Source organism: Lissotriton vulgaris, chromosome 11 (assembly GCF_964263255.1).
Source record: "Lissotriton vulgaris chromosome 11, aLisVul1.2, whole genome shotgun sequence".
Classification (NCBI taxonomy): Eukaryota; Metazoa; Chordata; class Amphibia; order Caudata; family Salamandridae; genus Lissotriton; species Lissotriton vulgaris.
The window spans coordinates 419,653,547-419,670,816 of record NC_141699.1 but is presented as its reverse complement, the minus strand read 5'-3'; the positions used below and the strand labels follow the sequence as shown (position 1 = coordinate 419,670,816).

The 17,270-nt window shown below is 41.5% G+C and overlaps 1 protein-coding gene across 8 annotated transcripts in view; it reads right to left on the bottom strand.

The window, feature by feature from the left end:
• AAK1 (AP2 associated kinase 1) overlaps positions 1-17,270 on the bottom strand; it is a 363,094-nt gene that overhangs the window by 102,457 nt on the left and 243,367 nt on the right. For 3 of the 8 annotated variants that reach the window (XM_086943487.1, XM_086943483.1, XM_086943485.1), the window contains 3 exons: positions 13,155-13,253; positions 8,852-8,962; positions 62-166 (listed from right to left, as the gene is read on the bottom strand). In XM_086943487.1, the coding sequence (XP_086799613.1) occupies positions 62-166; positions 8,852-8,962; positions 13,155-13,253 (315 nt within the window). The remainder of the gene's footprint in view (positions 1-61; positions 167-8,851; positions 8,963-13,154; positions 13,254-17,270) is intronic. The other 5 variants (XM_086943480.1, XM_086943481.1, XM_086943482.1 and 2 more) reach the window with 3 other exon arrangements.

The window sequence follows — 17,270 nt, the reverse complement described above, 5'->3', positions numbered from 1 at the left end:
GTTGGGCAGGGAGCAGTCTGTCACAAGCAAATCAGTATTCTTCAGTGACCCTGTGTCTTACCTTGCGAGTTTTTGGATATCAACACTGGAATGGGGTCAAATTCATCTTCGGCCACTTTGTCTGTGTCCTCGGGCATATCAAACCCTGCTAGGAGGTTAGTGTCTTCTGCGGCAGGGTTAGCAGGCATAAGCAGGAAGCAAAGATAGCAAACAAAGCGAGGTTAGAAGTTTCAAAAACAACGTTAGTAGGGCAAGTCACTTTTAGAAGACAGCAGGAAATGCAAAGTGAAAGGAAGAGGAAAGGAGAATTGGTACAAGCCTAAAGGAGGCCAAATAAATCAAAACATAGGAAGGGAGAAAGAAGGCTTTTGCAGGATTTTAAGATTTGTTCCAGAACTCCTCAGTTTACTCAAAACCGCAATTGAAATAATTTCCAGGGCAGGAATAGATTAGGGTTCTTTTTGTCCATCGCTATCATCCAAACTGCTCTTTTATAAATCTCACAGTGTCTGCGAGTCAGGCTCAATATAGCAAAGATTACCAATATAAAGGGGCAAATCCTCGAGGAACTTAAACAGCATAGGAAGAATCACCACAGAAGAGCAGGATCGCAAAAGGCAAAATATTCAGTGCTGAAAATAAAGACCAACATCTACTTTTTCAACCCTGATCTCAATGACAGCGTTTTTTTTTTTGCTAAACCCATTGACAATGGCAGGAAAATGAAGTGATTTACTCCTATATAAAGAGGCACTCACATCTGGCATAGAACTCCAATTCAAACACCTTGCCCAAACTCTGCATAAAACTTTGATCAGTCAGACGGGAGCTGGCATACTATTGCTTCAATGGACTTCAGAAGGAAATTCACCTACATATTAACCTGTGAAAAAAGTCCCACTGATTTTAACTTATCATTCATAAGGCCAGACTTGGCGAGGGTCAAAAGTGCTTCTTAATTTCATCACAGACACTAGCTACCATTAATTCTTCAAAAAAATTAAGGTGAAATTCTCGAGCCGTTCCTGAATCATGACCCGCCCCAGACGCTAACGCAGCAGTGGAAAAAGAACAGCACGGGACGAGTGCCGAGAAAAGAGATGCTATGGTTGTATGCGCGGATTCCGGTAGAAGGGAAATCCGACTCTCTACTTGTGGAAGCCAGGACGAAAAATATATATACTTTGGCGACGAAAAAAAATACTCTATTCACAAAATATGGTATTTCATTTGCAGTACAACAAAAAAGAATGGTTGCCAATGTTTAAGCAAACACTTCTTACCCACTGACAGTTTATCATGGAAGCATTCCATTGCCATTAGTACCTTTTCTTTGTGCCAAACAAGAATTATATTTCCATGTCCTGCAAATTAAAACTAAAAGGGTTTCTATTCTGTTTATTGGGCTTCTACTCCAAGTACATCCGCCAGCTAGGAATCATCCTAAATGGCCCATTTAAATAACATGCAATGGTTAATTTAAAAACGTAATTGCAACCACATTGCCATTGCAGGCAGTGGCATATTTTCCTTTTGTGGAATATGTTCTCAATATTTTTTTTAAAACATTCACCCTGTCACCAATTTGCCCGCGTCGGTCGTGCCAGTGCTTATTAATCATTTGCAGCAATACAAAGGAACTTAGAAGGGGAGTAGAAGAAAAAATGAGAACCAGATGAAGCTGAAAAGCGTGGAAAAAAATCATAAACAGAGCACTGGATAAGGGCACGGGACCCCAGAGGGAGCAAAGGGAAGCCACTTGTATATGAAAAAGGAGCAACGTGGAAGGCACAGGAAACAATAAGGAGAACGCGAGAAATCAAAAAGGGCAACAGGGATAAATCAGAAAGAGGGAGTAAAGCAGAAATCAGTGCATCAAAGAAGATTCAGATGCAGAAAGCAGAAAAGCTAGAAGCGCAGGAAACAAGCTGGAGGGTGTGAGGAAGTCCCTGACTCAATAATAGTGGAACAAAGAAGGAAATATTTATGCAGTATTCCTCAGCCTCCACTGCTCCTAAACTTCCCTTACAATAAATTGAGGTAAGCCAGAGACTCACTGAGGCCTACTGGTTCTCCTTTTGGTGGTTTTGTCAAGCTCAAGGCATAATCTTGAATGAGGCATATGTGAAGCTTTTAACAACTTGTCACCATGCAAAATACAAGAACTTAAAGTGCAGGCAATTTACTTTTAATACAAATAACATGTATTAACTATCTACCTAGTACAGGAATTAGCGACAAATACCAAAGGAGAAACCGGTTTCATCAGCCAACATGTTTTAGTGATAGGATCCTAGAATAAAGGTTGAATAAGGGGCATTGGCGCCTACTGCAGTAGAAGCTGTATGAGAGTGTGCCTAAATGTGGTGTGAAGTCTTCGGTGAGACAAGGGATGGAGTCTGTGCTGATCCTAGAGGATACCAAAACAGGTATACCTTAGATGTTTGACCTGCTGATGGGAGTTTCTTTCAAGTTTAGACTTCGGACAGGGCAAAGTTCTCTCAACGAAGTTGCTGAAGGCGATTAAGCCACAATCTTAGCAGACAGGCACTAATCGGGGTTTATGGAAAGATCCCTGCGTGATGAAGTTGCAGAAGAAGGAAAGCTCTTCAACACAGCAGTTGGAAGCAGTGATAACTTTTGTTTAGTATTTCGTCTTTGCAGAGGTTGCGGGCATTGGCGGTGTCTGACAAGCATTCAGATTCCATGGCCAGGCTCTGCGAGGTTCAGAATAGGGTTTTCACACTTATTAGCTTTGCAGAACGTTATTGGTCAGGATTTCTTCTAGATCGAACATTTTGTATACGACAGCCAGTCTTTCTTCTAGTTTAGCTCTGCTAGACTGCGGGGACAAGACCACGGCTTACATCATTACAGGGTTCAGACGAGGCACTTAACCTTCTGCTGGATAAGACTTTAAAAAACTTTCCCCAACACTGGCTTTGGCTGATACCATCAAAGACGGGTAGTGTTCATTAAAGGACGCGGGTTGCAATAACTAGAAGGACTACTTATCTTGTATACATAGAGTCATCCTATAGGATCCACAAACACAGTAAAAATAAAAAATAAATATAAACGTTTGAATTAAAGTAAAATGTGCATACTGTGATTAAGTAATTCTTAGTCTTCGCCCATGACTATATCAATCATTGTTTCACCTCTTGAAATGTTCTTTCAAAATAGAAATGTAGGTTTTCCAGTTTTACCCTGGACCCCCTGCTGCTGCATCAACAGGTGTGTGAAGAGTAAGCAAAGCTCCAAACCTTTCTTTTGCCACTTTTAATAAATCAGAAACTCCTTTTAGTGCCAGCATGGGTAGCTTTCATAACGTATACTCAATGACCAGGCACATGTCATAATATTTTCTGCGGATTTGCAACTCACTCTTCCCTTGTCAGTGTCAGATCAGAATATGGGTATTCTTCTGAAATAAAGTAAGTCTACCAAGGCTGCGAATTAGTAAACGAGGAAAACTTGTCAGATCATCAGAGCGGTTGAGCGCCCTTGAAGTTGTTCCAAAGGACGACTCTATATGGCTCAGACGTCAGACTACAGCATTCTTCTTTATGAATTTGCCAGTATTACTGAGAGTCACTTAGCGGATTCTAGGATAACGAGCTAGTGTATCTCAGAGATGCCTATGCTGAAAGGAGATGGCTGCCATATCATGAACTTGATTGCGGCTATGCACAAGTTGCAAAACTGTATCCACCATTTGATTGGTCGCTGGTAGAAACAGCATGGATTCATCACTGCTTTCTTTCTTGATGGGGCTCTGTGGATATTATTAGCTGCCTTGAGCAGTAGGAATGCGAGTCTTAGTGGTGCTTCTACTTATGAGCACCACATAACGGAGGTTACAGCCATCCAACCCGCAGTATAGATTTCCATGTACTATATCCAATCTTAGCAGGTGGACAATGTTGTGGTAATCCTCTTGGTAAACTGATGTGAAACTTATTTGACTGAAGAAGATTATTCCCTTTAATCACCGGACACTTTTACTCTCAAATGTGACAGTGAAAATCATTAATCCAACTATGAATACGGGTGTGAATACAAAGGAGAAATGCCATGAGAACATACTGTGATTGATGATGGGAAAGTGGACTTTATGAATTTGTTTTGTACGTTTTTCAGAGCTAAACGGTTTCCCTACATTAGTGCTTTGATGGGCTCCCCATACACCGCTAAAATGATAGTTTTGATGTGGTTCCATTCGACACTTCCGAAACCTACAATAAACTGCTGACGGTTAGCGGCTCTGATTACGCATGACATGAGGAAGATATGAACCCAAATCTTTGTGTCCTCTCTCTACCTCACAACACCTCCCTCATCAACCCCTTTTGCCATCTTCTGACCATCCCTCCTTCTCGTAGCCATGCTTGATCTGCCCCCTTTGCCACAAACTATTCGGATGTCTTTCCTGTAGCTAAACTGTTCGATTTTTTTTGTCCTCACCCACAACACTGATAACCCCCTTACCAACTATTTGCTAGTCCTCCACCTGTGAGCCTAAATATGTTCAGTAATATTGTTTTACCCTCCACCCTTTCTATCCACCACTATTCCCCCAGACACTTCCTACATTCTTTAGCTCTGTTCTTCCTTCCTGCAGAGTGTCGCGCTCCTTCATGGCACTCCCCAAAACCACTTTTTCCCTCATCTAGTTCCGGTCCATTATGTTGCCTTTTTACCTTCGCATCAGACTACCCGTTCTAGCTGAGTGGAACACTTCCAGTCGTTTGCATGGCTTTATCCTGCATGTCATGCCATAACTGGCAGGGACCACATTTATGTCTGGTACCGAAAAAAGGGGTGATCATACACCTCCCCATAGTTAGGACTTGTATGTGTGTCAACTTCTTTTCCATTAAACTCAACTGAAACGGAAAAGAAGCGGTCACTAATTAAATTTTTTAATCACCTCTTCCATAGTACACTGGTCAAAACACAAAAAAGAGGTAAGAGAAGAGAGAACAGAGGATTGTGGGATGAGCCATGTGTGGGCCCGCTTTTGCCTCGGAATTTATTACTGTATTCTAGGCATTCAACTAATGGCCTGTGAGTCAAGCTTGTTTTACACCAACAAGTTCAAAATGTATCAAACTTCAGTCAGGCTTGTGATGAGGGGCTTATGAGTATCACAACTATCCTATCCCTACACCTTGCATCAATTCAAAATATATAGTTATTTATGACACTGTATAAAATTAGCGTAAATCAAAATAAAACGTAGTGTTTTTTTTATTCGCCAATAATAGTGTTTCAGGATCAGTAAGTCGAGCTTTGGCTAATTAAGTTCCGTTTTTATTTTGGAAAATTATTACCACAAAGGTTTTCAGTGTTTTAATACTCATGGTTTAACTGGTTAACAGATTAAGACATTTTGATTCAAAAATTTGCATCCGATTGTAGTTTCGCAATTTAGGAACTCAATAAAAATATTAAAAATAATGTGTGATCGAAAAAGGAAAATGTGTTGACCCGTGCTATATAGAGATGCAAAAATCTTTCCTATATAGATATGGGGCACATACATGTTTTGCAGATATGTGTGTCATCTGGGGTCTGCCTTTTTGAGGATTGTTGCTGCTTCTTGACGGATGAAGAATGGACCAAAAGCAGACAAGATGGATCTAGGGCTTGGGATGCTGTCCTATTATACTCTGGCTCATAATAATCCACGCAGAAAATCTTACAGGACGGGGGTCTCCTAAACTGTTGGGAGGTGACTATGAAGAACAAGGAGAATCTTCCAAAATACTCAGGGACAAGGGAGTTATGCAGAGAAATGGGCCTTGATACTATGCAGGGCAGGTAGATCATAACAATTGGGGAAGCCATGCAGAACATGAGTGGTGGTGGTTCTGACACTTTGGGTTAGCCTTAGAGAACAGTTTCCTAATACAGTGGGTAGAAGTAACACTAAAGTGTTGTTACAACAGGTAGTGCTGAACTAACCAGATGAGAGCTTTAAAAATATGGGGAGAAGCCAGAACAAGAGGAGGGTCCCCCAATACACTAGGTAGGTGTTATGTAGAATAGGGCTACCAATTTGTTCTAAGCTTAGCAGTTGACAACGCAGCCCCCTATACATTGTACAGAGACTCTCACCTCACTCTTTTTCCTTTTACCTACACCCTCATCTTTCGAGTACGCACTCAGAGTAAGACACAAACTGAGTTCTACATGTTGAGTAGATCACTCGTCAGGAACTTTCAAATAAACTGCGAACAGCAGATGAGGTTCCAAACCACTATTGATACCAGAGCTGCAACCAAAAAAGTAAACTTCCACATCATCTAGAAAGCACAAGTGGGCTACAGAACACGTCACTCTACATGAGTGTACTCCAACCTGAAATATATTTTTAAGGGAAATTGGACTTTGAACCAATCTGCACACATGGAGGAGTCGATTGAAGAAGGATAGTGGTTCATGAAGGACCAATTACAAGTCTTTTTTTTATTTATCAACATAAAATAATTCGCCTTAACAGCAATAAATACTCGGTGGCATTACTTGCGAAGCAGAAGCATAGACAGAAAGAAATGTATATGCAATTTTAATCCATATTTCCTTAAATACCAAAATATTTTCCGATAAGCTTTCAGTGACATTGAAGTTTTTGAGCAGTGTCCAGTGCCTGTGGTAATCACACAGTGATAAGACAAAACATGGAAGTGTTTCTATACACAGTTCAGTAATTGACCAGGAGTACAAATCACCACTGTAGTTCCAATGCCACAATGGCTATACACTGTATTGCAATAGTCAACATCAATATCACCAATCTAATTGTCCCTGTGTCATGAACACTTCGACCTTCCAGTCACTTAATGGGTCATCATTAGTACAACTGCCACTGCCAAACCCAGTGTGGCCACTGAGCCACAGTTTTTGCACTTCAGAAGTTCTCTAGATTCATGCTCATTTACTGATAAGTCAAAGCAATAACTTTTCTTTTCATTGTTACCAAACTTGAGACTGAGCCATTTACAATTAGTCTTTTTGCCCTATGGTGACCGATGCCGACTACAAAGACCACAACGAACATTTTTGTGCTTGACAAATTAGATTAGTCCTGATGATGACCCGTTAAGAGTTTGGAAAGTTGAAGCATTGTCACCACAGGGGCAATTAGACTGAGGACATTAAAGTTGGCTAATGCAAAACAGGATTTATCCATTGAAGGAATGGACCACATAGTTGGATTATGCCCCAGTCCATAACCTTTTCTGTTTATCGTCAAACGCTTTGAATGTTTTGTCTTATCACTGTGTGGTAACCATGCCCACTATCCAGGAATTTCTTTCTATGTCAGTGTAACTGTAGTGACATTTATTTTGGTATTTATGTAGTAAAACTGATTAAAATCATATATATTTGTCTCCTGTACTGCTGCTCAAGTAAAACCACCAAGCATTGAATGCTATTCAGGTGATTTATTTGAAAATATTTACAAATAAGAAATAATCGAGTCCTTAGTGAACTTCTGTTCTGTTCTGTTAAAATACCCAGGTTTGTATAGTCATCGCTGCCCTTTCTTGGATTCTGGTCTGAATGAGCAAGATGCTAACAAAACATGGACGTATTCAATTGTAGTTAACCAGGATGCATTCAAATTTGAAAAAGGGGTCACACAGGAACAACTAAAAGATCAGCAAAAAGGAACATAGGGGGTAATGGAAAAACAAGATGGATACTGGCAGGGACAAACAATAGTAAAGAAGGGATGAAAATGGATTGCAGCAGGACTGGGGAAATAAACAAAGAAATATACAAGGGGTAGGGCTACCCACACACTGGATAAAAACGTTTAATTAATGATGCTCCTGACACAGTGACACATACTTGAATACACACAAAGCCAAAGAGTGAGCACACACTGAGACGAAGAGCATGAGTGAACTTATTGTAATGGGCGATTCACAGTACAAAATAACTGGGCTAAACCATGCTCAAAAGGGAGCAGCTTACATAATGGGAAAAGTCAAGTAAAATGGAGGCTCCTAAATTACTGAGTGGAAGCCATTCCAAGCAGGGGAAACGGGCGGGGGAGAGGGGGTATATTTCATTGGGAGAATAGTAATATATAGAAAGTAATCAAATGCGATTGCAGTTAGTCGTTTTAATTTGGGAAAGCTAATGATGCAGTTTAACCCTGAACATTATTTACAACTGGATTTGAACTTATTGCAATGTTTCAGATGTCTTTCCAGAGCACATTGAAGAGGAACATAGATTTTTAAAACAGCTGTACTTAACCATCTTTTTAAATTATGTATACCAGATTGCAATATCTGTACAGGTTTGAATTTTGTGATAAGGCACTAGTCACTTTAGTATTGTTTTTCAAAATCGTCTTTCGTATACTGTATGCTCTTCTGCTTTTTTACTGGGGGATGGTTTTAACTTATAAAAAATCAACATTTTACTTACAAAGAGTAACCATGCTTTGGGAGTGGTGTGCTCTTACTCAGGTAAGTCATGAGTGACAAAGGAGACCTTCTATAATACTGAAGGAGACAACTAATAAACAATCCGTATAGCAGAGGGAAGCCATATTGAATAGGTATCTACCAATACACTGTGTGGCAGCCATGCAGAACGAGAGGGGGTCCCAATACACTGGAGCAGTCGTAGCTCTTAACCTACTTAGAAGAGAAGCCATGCAAAATGAGGGTAGGGCTACTAATAAACTGGGGTAGGCCAGGCACACTGTGGGAGAGGAGACTAAAATGTAGCAATATAATAGGAATGAATAAAACACCAAATACACTCGCGCTGGGATAGAAAAGAATAGAAGGTAGGTGATGATATATGACACATTCAAATTTACCTGTGTGTGCGGGAGCAGAGAGTGGGAGGGGTGCAAACTCCTCCAGGAGGTCCACAGCACCACCAGACAGCAGCGAGCAGTCGAGAAGCGAGTCCTCCCCAGCCAGAGAGTCTGAGTCCAAGCAGAAAGTAGACAGAAACCCCCAACACCAGCGGCAGCATTAACGGCAAAGGACAGCAGATGGTTAGCGCTTTGGTGACACAATGGTGGGAAGGTAGCGGGGGAGCGACCCAGCGGTAAGACATGACCAATCATCATGGGCTGCAGGAGTTTTCTCCAGAAAAAGCTTGCATGTGGCAGCTGCAGTGGGTTCAGGTAATCCTGACAGGCCACTATATGTACACAATAGCAAAAGGTCTTGCAGGCCACAAATACTACCCACGTGCACCACAAAGTTCTTCCTGGTGGCACCGGATAGTGGCTCTTACCACTTTTTCAAAATGGAATAAACTTCCCCTACCGAATACACATTTTCTTCTAAAAATAAAAAGATATCCGTTTCAAATTCTAATAAAAAAATAAATTAAAAAAAGATAGCGACCTGTGCATGTTTTATAAGTTGTTAAAAAAAATAAAACAAACAAAAAAGTAAAACAAATTGAAAAAATAATCCCAAATGAAGGAAAAATGATTGAGGAATTATAGGACATCAAACAGCAGTAGGAACAGAGCTTTTCCATATTGCAGAGCTGCACGTTATCAAACTTTGGAATCATAGGAAAAATCTGAAAACCCAAGAGAGTAATTATCCTTTTCCGTAGCAAATGTGAGTCAGTGTGCTAGTCTTCAAACCTGTGATGTGCATGGTATACAGAGATCTCTGCAGTAGGTATATTAATCATATAGCGTAATCTTAACAGTAAGGAAACATATCAAGAAAAGAGCAAAGTTTCTACTGCTTTGAAGTAGGTTTTATATCTCTTTCATATCCCACAAGAATTTTTCCACCGGTAACAGGCTTTTTCACTGGCATTCTTCGGGCACACTAAAGAAAACTATACACATTCACCTCAGTGATGAATCAACTGTTCCCATATAAGGGACACTGACCGTATGCAAACTGCTCTAATGTTGCGGCTATAAAGATTTTCATATAATAGTGGCTTTTTCGGGGGGTATAATTAAAATACCTGGGAGACGTGCAGTCTGATGAGTGGGTTTGTCTATAGTTCTGTACTGTGTTGTGTGATGATTAGGCTGTGCTGATTGCGAAGGCCAATTTTATACTGGTTTTTAGGTGTGGGTTTTGACAGTGCCTCCATCAAACAGAGCTACTGATAACAATATAAAGTGGGCACTAGGCCCGCCCCTTACAACCTACTGGCTTTCTTCAACCAGCCTCTATCAGCCATTGGCTTGAGACTGTGTCAATCACGTCTTGGCTCAGCCCAGTGGGATATTCACCTCTCACCTAATTCTAGTAGCTGTCTGGGTGGATGTATTTCCCTGCCACTCGAGGGCTTCAATTGAACTGCCTGTGGGACGGTGAAGTGGAAGCGTTACAAGATAAATATGTGCACAAAGATTTCAAGTATTTATCATTTCACACTTGGGCACATTATAGATAATCAGCAGCGTATCGGTCTGCCTATTCGGACAGAAAGTTAGGAACTAGGATGCCCTCTCCGGTTTACCATTTATATTCCTAAACAAAAAACCTCAACAATTTTATACCCCAACGGTAACACCATTGTTGTATTTTTTTTCCAGAATATTTGTTTGTTGGTTCAGTCAAATCGAACGAGGCTTTCTTGCCCAGGAACATCCAAGCAGGCAGCAGAACATCATGGTGTTCAACTAATTCATTATATTTCGAGACCTAATTGAATAAAATAACAACCTGAACTGAAATGGAAGAGAAATTCTCAAAGGATCTAGTTTTTCACAGGGAATTTGAATTTTCAATTATGTTTAAGGTCTAAGTAAGAACAGTTCTCGGTTTTTCCCTTGCACAAGTTAACAGCTGGCGAATACCACAGTGGGGTGGCAGGGTAGCCGGACATTCTGAACTAGATTCCTTTTTAAACAACTCTATACGCCTTTTTTAAAAGGTGTGAACAGTGCTTGAAATAACATTACTGTATCTTTCTGAACACGCTGCTGCAAACTTAAGCACATTTTATTTAAAGTGCACACAGCAGATACCAATTAACAAAAAGGCAATATTGTTAGCGATTGTCTATAGAAAAATGTACGCAGACCAGCGGTTAGCTAAAATCCTCTGGATTCTAGTATTTTTCGAATATGATAAAAGTGCTATGTAATTCCAGCCTTAATTTCTCAGATGGCAAATCTCCCCTAGGACTAAATGAAGCAACCACATGAATGATAGCTGGTAACCCAGAAACCTTAGTCAATAAAAATAATATCAATCACAATAATAATAAATAACCAATATATGGTAATAAACAAATTAATGATATTCATAACCATATTCATAGTCCAAATAACAAGGGTTACTCCTCACACACCCCAAACTGAATTGAATTGTGGCACCGTAAACAGGCACTTTTACGATTGGGGGATTTACTTTATTTGCCTCAGAAAGGCAAAAGCCTCATTAATCCCTCACTACGGTCCAATTTCTCAGCAACTGGATTAAAAGTGAGAATGCATTTTATGAGCGTGCAGTGGCTGTGAATGATGTTTACCAGTGTTGCTTATTAATGGTTTGGAGGAGCCCAAGCTATTCCCTACCATTCTCCTGCTCCCAAAGGTTGGGTTCCATCAAATACCTGTTCAAAGTATAGTTTTTACTTAAAAACCTCCATATGGGCCACTCCATTTAAATCTGCAGGCTTAATAAGCCATGAAACAGCCAGCGCTGTAAACGTTTAAACCACTACAAATGAACAAGGGAGCTTTAATCAAAGAATTTTCAGAATCGAGAGATAGAAAATCAAGGTTTTCTCCTTAAGTATTAGTTGAGATAGCCATGGGAACTTTGATCCACTGTTACAATAGTTTTCTTCCTGTTGCAAAGTGGGTGTTGGTCGGTCGAGGCAGTGGGGTAGCCTGGGTGGGCAGTGTTGCATTTCAGTCATTTGGCGTTTTATTGGAGATGCCTTTGCGGGTGAGGGACAGAATGATTAAGTCTAGTGCCCGCAGCAACACACAAGAGTAAAACTGCTTCTTTCTAATTACCAAACTGGCTGCAGCACTTCCTACAAATTGGTGACCGGAGATTTTGTGTATTTGCAGGCTGAGGTATCAGATAGTGGTCTGGTATAGACAGCAGTTGGTCTAGCCACATCACCCAACACTCAACACCTCCACGAAATCCACTGGCTCCCCAATGAAAGAAGAAGAAGAACATTCAAGCTCCTCACCCACGCCTACAAGGCCCTACACAACATCAGACCAGCATACATAAATGACTGCCTCTCCTTTCACGGACCCAAGAGACTCCTCCGATCAGCTGACCTCTCTGTGGCTACCATACCGCATATCGACTAGAGTAGAACGGGAGGAAAGTCCTTCTCCTACCTCACAGCCAAGGCCTGGAACGACCTCCCCCTTCGGCAAACCCCTACACTGCACCAGTTTAGAAAGACCTCAAGCCCTGGCTCTTCGGATGATCCCAGCACTCTAGTTGCGCCCCGCCCCCCCAGCACCTTGAGACCCTTGCGGGTGAGTAGTTGTGCTTTACAAACCCCTGATTGGTTGATGACCAAGGTGGGAGCTGGTGGCTGTTTTCAGAGTTCTAGACTGGCCCTTTGAGTGACAAATTGGAGGGTGTTTCGGAGTGGTGGACTTTGTGGACCCATTTGAGAGTCTAGACTGATTCCTAGGCTTTTGGAGGTAATGTTGGATGGGCTTTACAATCTTGGGGCTGAATGGGAAGCGTAGGTTTGTGGCAAGGTTGTGGGAGCATTTTGAACTGTGTGTATGCTTTGGAGCAGGTTGGTGTGCAATATCTGCTTGCTAATCCTCATTATGGTACAACCTCGACACATTTATAGTTGAGAAACAATATGAAAGCATTGAAAAACGCATTGTGCCTGTTATGCTGTAGCTGTGCCTCTTATAGTATGGCTTCTATAGCCTTCCTGGAAAGTGCTCTTAATTAACGAGAAGAAAGCAAACAGTTGGGTTATGCAGATTTTTAATACAAAAATTTGGCATGGATTCAGGAACAAAAGGGAATGTAATCTCTTCACATAAGCAAAGTTGATTTGTAAAGTTTGTTTCTACAAGAAAATAGGCTACTTTTTCCACAACTCCCATGGAGACGTAACAGCCACAGTTGGTCTATGAAATACAGGCACAAACTGTACCCCCGGTTTCCCGGCTCTGCACCAACCTGCACGTCTTGAGGCCAGAGAGTCTTGGGGCACGAGGCGCTGCGACATTGGTGGTTCAAGGCCAGGAATGAGGCTCTCGACAGCTGGTTCTGGTTTTCCTGGTATCAGCAACAATATACAAAAGAAAAGAAAACAAAGGATGAAGAACAAGAAACTATTGCCGGAGTGCAATGGAACAAAATTAACTGCTGTAGCACATTTATAATGCAACAAATAAAAATGTATACTTAAGCCGTTACACCCTAATCAGTAATGGATACATTTCTGATTGACTATAGAAGTAAACTTCAGAGAACAACATTGGCTCAGAGAGTTCGAGAAATTAGCAAGAATATATAAACTATATATAAAACTTTGGGAAGTGTATACAATGACGGGCAAGTGGAGTTTTAATTGCAGAATAGAAATTCTTATTATGAGATGGATGACTCCTGTTTAATTCATCATCAGTGGTCTTGATTAGGGTTCAGACATCCATAAAATATTTCCCAAACCTTTACGGTTCAGAGAGCACTTCTGAGGTACTTTTTGCCTAAACACACATTCTCCCACTAATAGGCCACAGTGTGATGCCGCGTGGTGAGATTTTTTTTTGGGGGGGGTGGGGGCTAAGGGAGCAGGGATCAGAGACCCTTTCTTTGGGTTCTGCTTTTATGAACATTTTCAGAGGTCTCTACCAAATCAGCTGCCCAGTCCTTATTTTTAATGTAGCTCCAGATGTGTCTGTGTTGTAGTCCAAGGATAGCGGTAAACATGAAAATGCTTGTATTCACTTAGAAAGTTGCAGAAAAAAAAAAAAGCCACAGTGTTAACCTTCCAAACATTAATAGGCTCGGAAATTGGAGATGCTCTATTAATAGAGTTCAACAGGATTGTCTGGGCATGGATGGTTTTATGATTCTTTGCAGTAAAAAATTACAATCACGCACTGATTTTTTGGTGTGAAATATTTATGAAAGAGTTTTCACTCTATCCTCAAGAGTGAGTGGAAAAACAGCCAACACGTGTTTCGCCCCCTTACATGGCCTTCCGGCCTGGGGCTTCCTCAGGGCGTTTAAAAAAAAGCTGAGTAAATTACGTCTTAGCGATTGGAAAGTCCTAGGATTTTATTAATGAGAGCATAATGCCGGTCCGAGTCACGGTTAGTATATTATAGATAGTATATTCCTTAAATATGTACATATATACATGTATACGGCATAATAGGGATGGTCTACACTTCTTAAAACAGATCCAGTTCTAGGGAATACAAAAAAAATTGCTTTCCAGTCACTGCTTTAGAGGACACCAAAGATTCATTACATTTAGCAGGCAGGCACATGATTCTCCGAAGGAGGTCGCACTTCTATCAATTGGTCTCTACAATATTAATAAAGAAGGATGCCTCTATTGTGAATGCTCCCCGTGGGCATGGCCGAGATCAGATTGGGGACATGTTTGCTCCTGCTCGTAGCTCTTGCCCCTGTTCCTTCTACAGTGTCATCAGGCACCAATTTGCACCCATTAAAACCCCAGCCAGAGTGATCAGGCCAAGAGACATTGAACTACCTTGAATGGCACAGGCGGTATCCCCAGAGAGTCTGAGTCAATTGTAAGGCCGTGATTTTTCTAAAAGGTTACAGGTCTGTGGCATTGTGTCACATGTCAGGCGCATAATTGACACGCCTGTAGGTCAGGAAGTCAGTCACTTCTGGATACTCTAGACACCTTCATATCTGCCGACTCCCCCACCCCATGCTCCTATTCAGATGGAATACCCTCCAGTAACAACGAGAAAGGACGCCTTGATGGAGGTGATGCATGCATGGTATCGGGTGTGAGCACAGAGAAATGACCAGTGACACGGAACAGTGGAAGTGCGCATGACTGGTTTGGGGTCCGAGAGGGCCGACCAAACAGTGATTGCGCACTTAGGAGTGGGCAAACCAATCCTCCCCTGCCCTGCTCGGAGGGCAGTGCAGCCCAGCCAACCCGCCCGCCATGCAGCACAAAGCATAAAATGATAACTCAAAGTTATCATTTTATGTTTCGTACTTTGCACTGCTTACAAGCCGTGAGGCAACGCTCCTCCACCACTGGACATGACCAATTTGAGGAAGAAAACCATCAAAAGTGCAGTCACCATCTGGAAATTCTGACGCTGCTGGCATAAGTAGAGAGACTTCTCGTGACCGAGAAGAATAACAGAAAATTCTGCCATTTTCCCCAGGATTCCAATATAAACCCACGCAGGCAGCACTTCCAAGTGCAGAGTATACAGGGCGCGTCTGCTGACAAAGAAAGGCACGAGGTATATCCCTTGGAATGCTGCCGCTACCCAAAGGAGCTGCCACGTTCTCTGGTCCCTTTGCAGAAGCAGTAGCTGTAGGCGGTAACCATAGTAACCGTATCCTGTTCTCTGGACCAGCGGGGATGAGTCCTACTAAAGAGTTTCCTCCTCGCTCTACCAACTGGCAACCTGGATATATTTATTTCCTGTGTCATAACACTGCATATTAAAGTGGGTGTTAATACAGTTCAAACGAGTAGAATAAAGCTGTTACAGTTATGTCATTGAGTACCATTGCAGAGGGCACAGAGGGAGTGCACATTGCAACATTTTATTTATTCATACAAGTGTGAGAGCACATCTGTCGAGAGTGGAAGAGTTCGTTTCATGAGAAGTCGCCAACCATTATGCAATGCTATCTGCCATTCATAAAGCGCACAGGCACAAACTAAATTGCCTCTAAGCGACAGATAACAGCCAGAAAAGCTGTTTGCGTTTTTCAATCAAATTGCTAAGCTCGTTGGCAACATGGTCGGACGGGCCAATAGTTGTGCTTTTAATGGGCAGCTACTGTCGGTACTGAGTACCTGAACTTCTTTATTTTGGAAGGCTGAGTACCTGCACTTCTCAGCACTACTGCAATGGAACTAATAGTAGTAACGAGCTTGTCAGGCAACAGGTACTTTAAATAGTGGGTACCTGCACTTCCAGATTTCCATTTAAAGCACTGTCTATAGGGCAATCAGGCAGTGCCCTACGGGGCTGGCCTGACAGGTCAGTGTAAGGGTCTTTTTTTTTTAGCAATTTGTGGGCCTGTTTTATGGTCTGCTGGGCCTGTTTTTACTTTTGCTAGAACCTGATATTCAAGTAAACCGCCTCAGCAGGCTCAAATCCATGCAGTGTATCATACCCTGCAAAGCACATATACCTGGTGTCTTTACTATTTCAAAACAGTCCCAATGTGCAAAAATTGGTCCTTTTTTTTAGCTTTCGAAATCACTGAGGGCCACAATTATTTTGGTGCCTGGACCTATTTTCAGTGCTAGTACTATACTGATCGCATAGAATACCTGCTTGCGATGTATTGCAAATTTATATATGGTACGTATTTTAGCAACATCAGATCGATGAAAAGAAGTGTCAACTACCTGAGGACGAAAACATGATTTGCAAATAACACAGATTATCTACAGCAGATTCGGTGTGATATCGGAGGTGATCTATATATAATTCACTGGCTATTTATTTTAGTATTTTTATAAAGCATCAACATGCAGCACTTTACGCATGCCAGAGAGCTACAGGGGCCTATCCTTTATGTAGTTTGCTGTTGGGAGGTGGTGGGGATTGAGGTACAAATAAATACTTCCATATTTAAATCGTGGAGGTTGGCAAAAGTAGCGTACAGGGGAAGCCGATGAGCTTGGTCTAAGATCTCAGGCTGCAAATGCAGGGACTTATTTCAGTTAGAACTTTATTAGGTTATTAGCCCAGCCTAAGGTACTATGAGACTAGGTTAAATAATCGAGTGCGATCCATGGTTTGAATAGCTGTCAGAAGAGAGAGGTTGGCATTAAATGCAATTTATTGTGAGTTGGCACTTCACAAGAGCAATACTGTTCTGAAGGCCTGGACAACCAATATCAGAGCTTTGTAAGTCTCAACGGTCAGAAATCCTGCCAAAACACCAGAAAAAGGATTAAAGTTGACATAACTATTTGGATATATTGCTACAAGATATTAGTCATTTTAGGAGTATCGGTCAATATTAAAGGGGCCATCAAGTGAAAAAAACAGATCACTTTGCCAAGTCCCGCAACACTAATAATGACCAATAAAAATCATT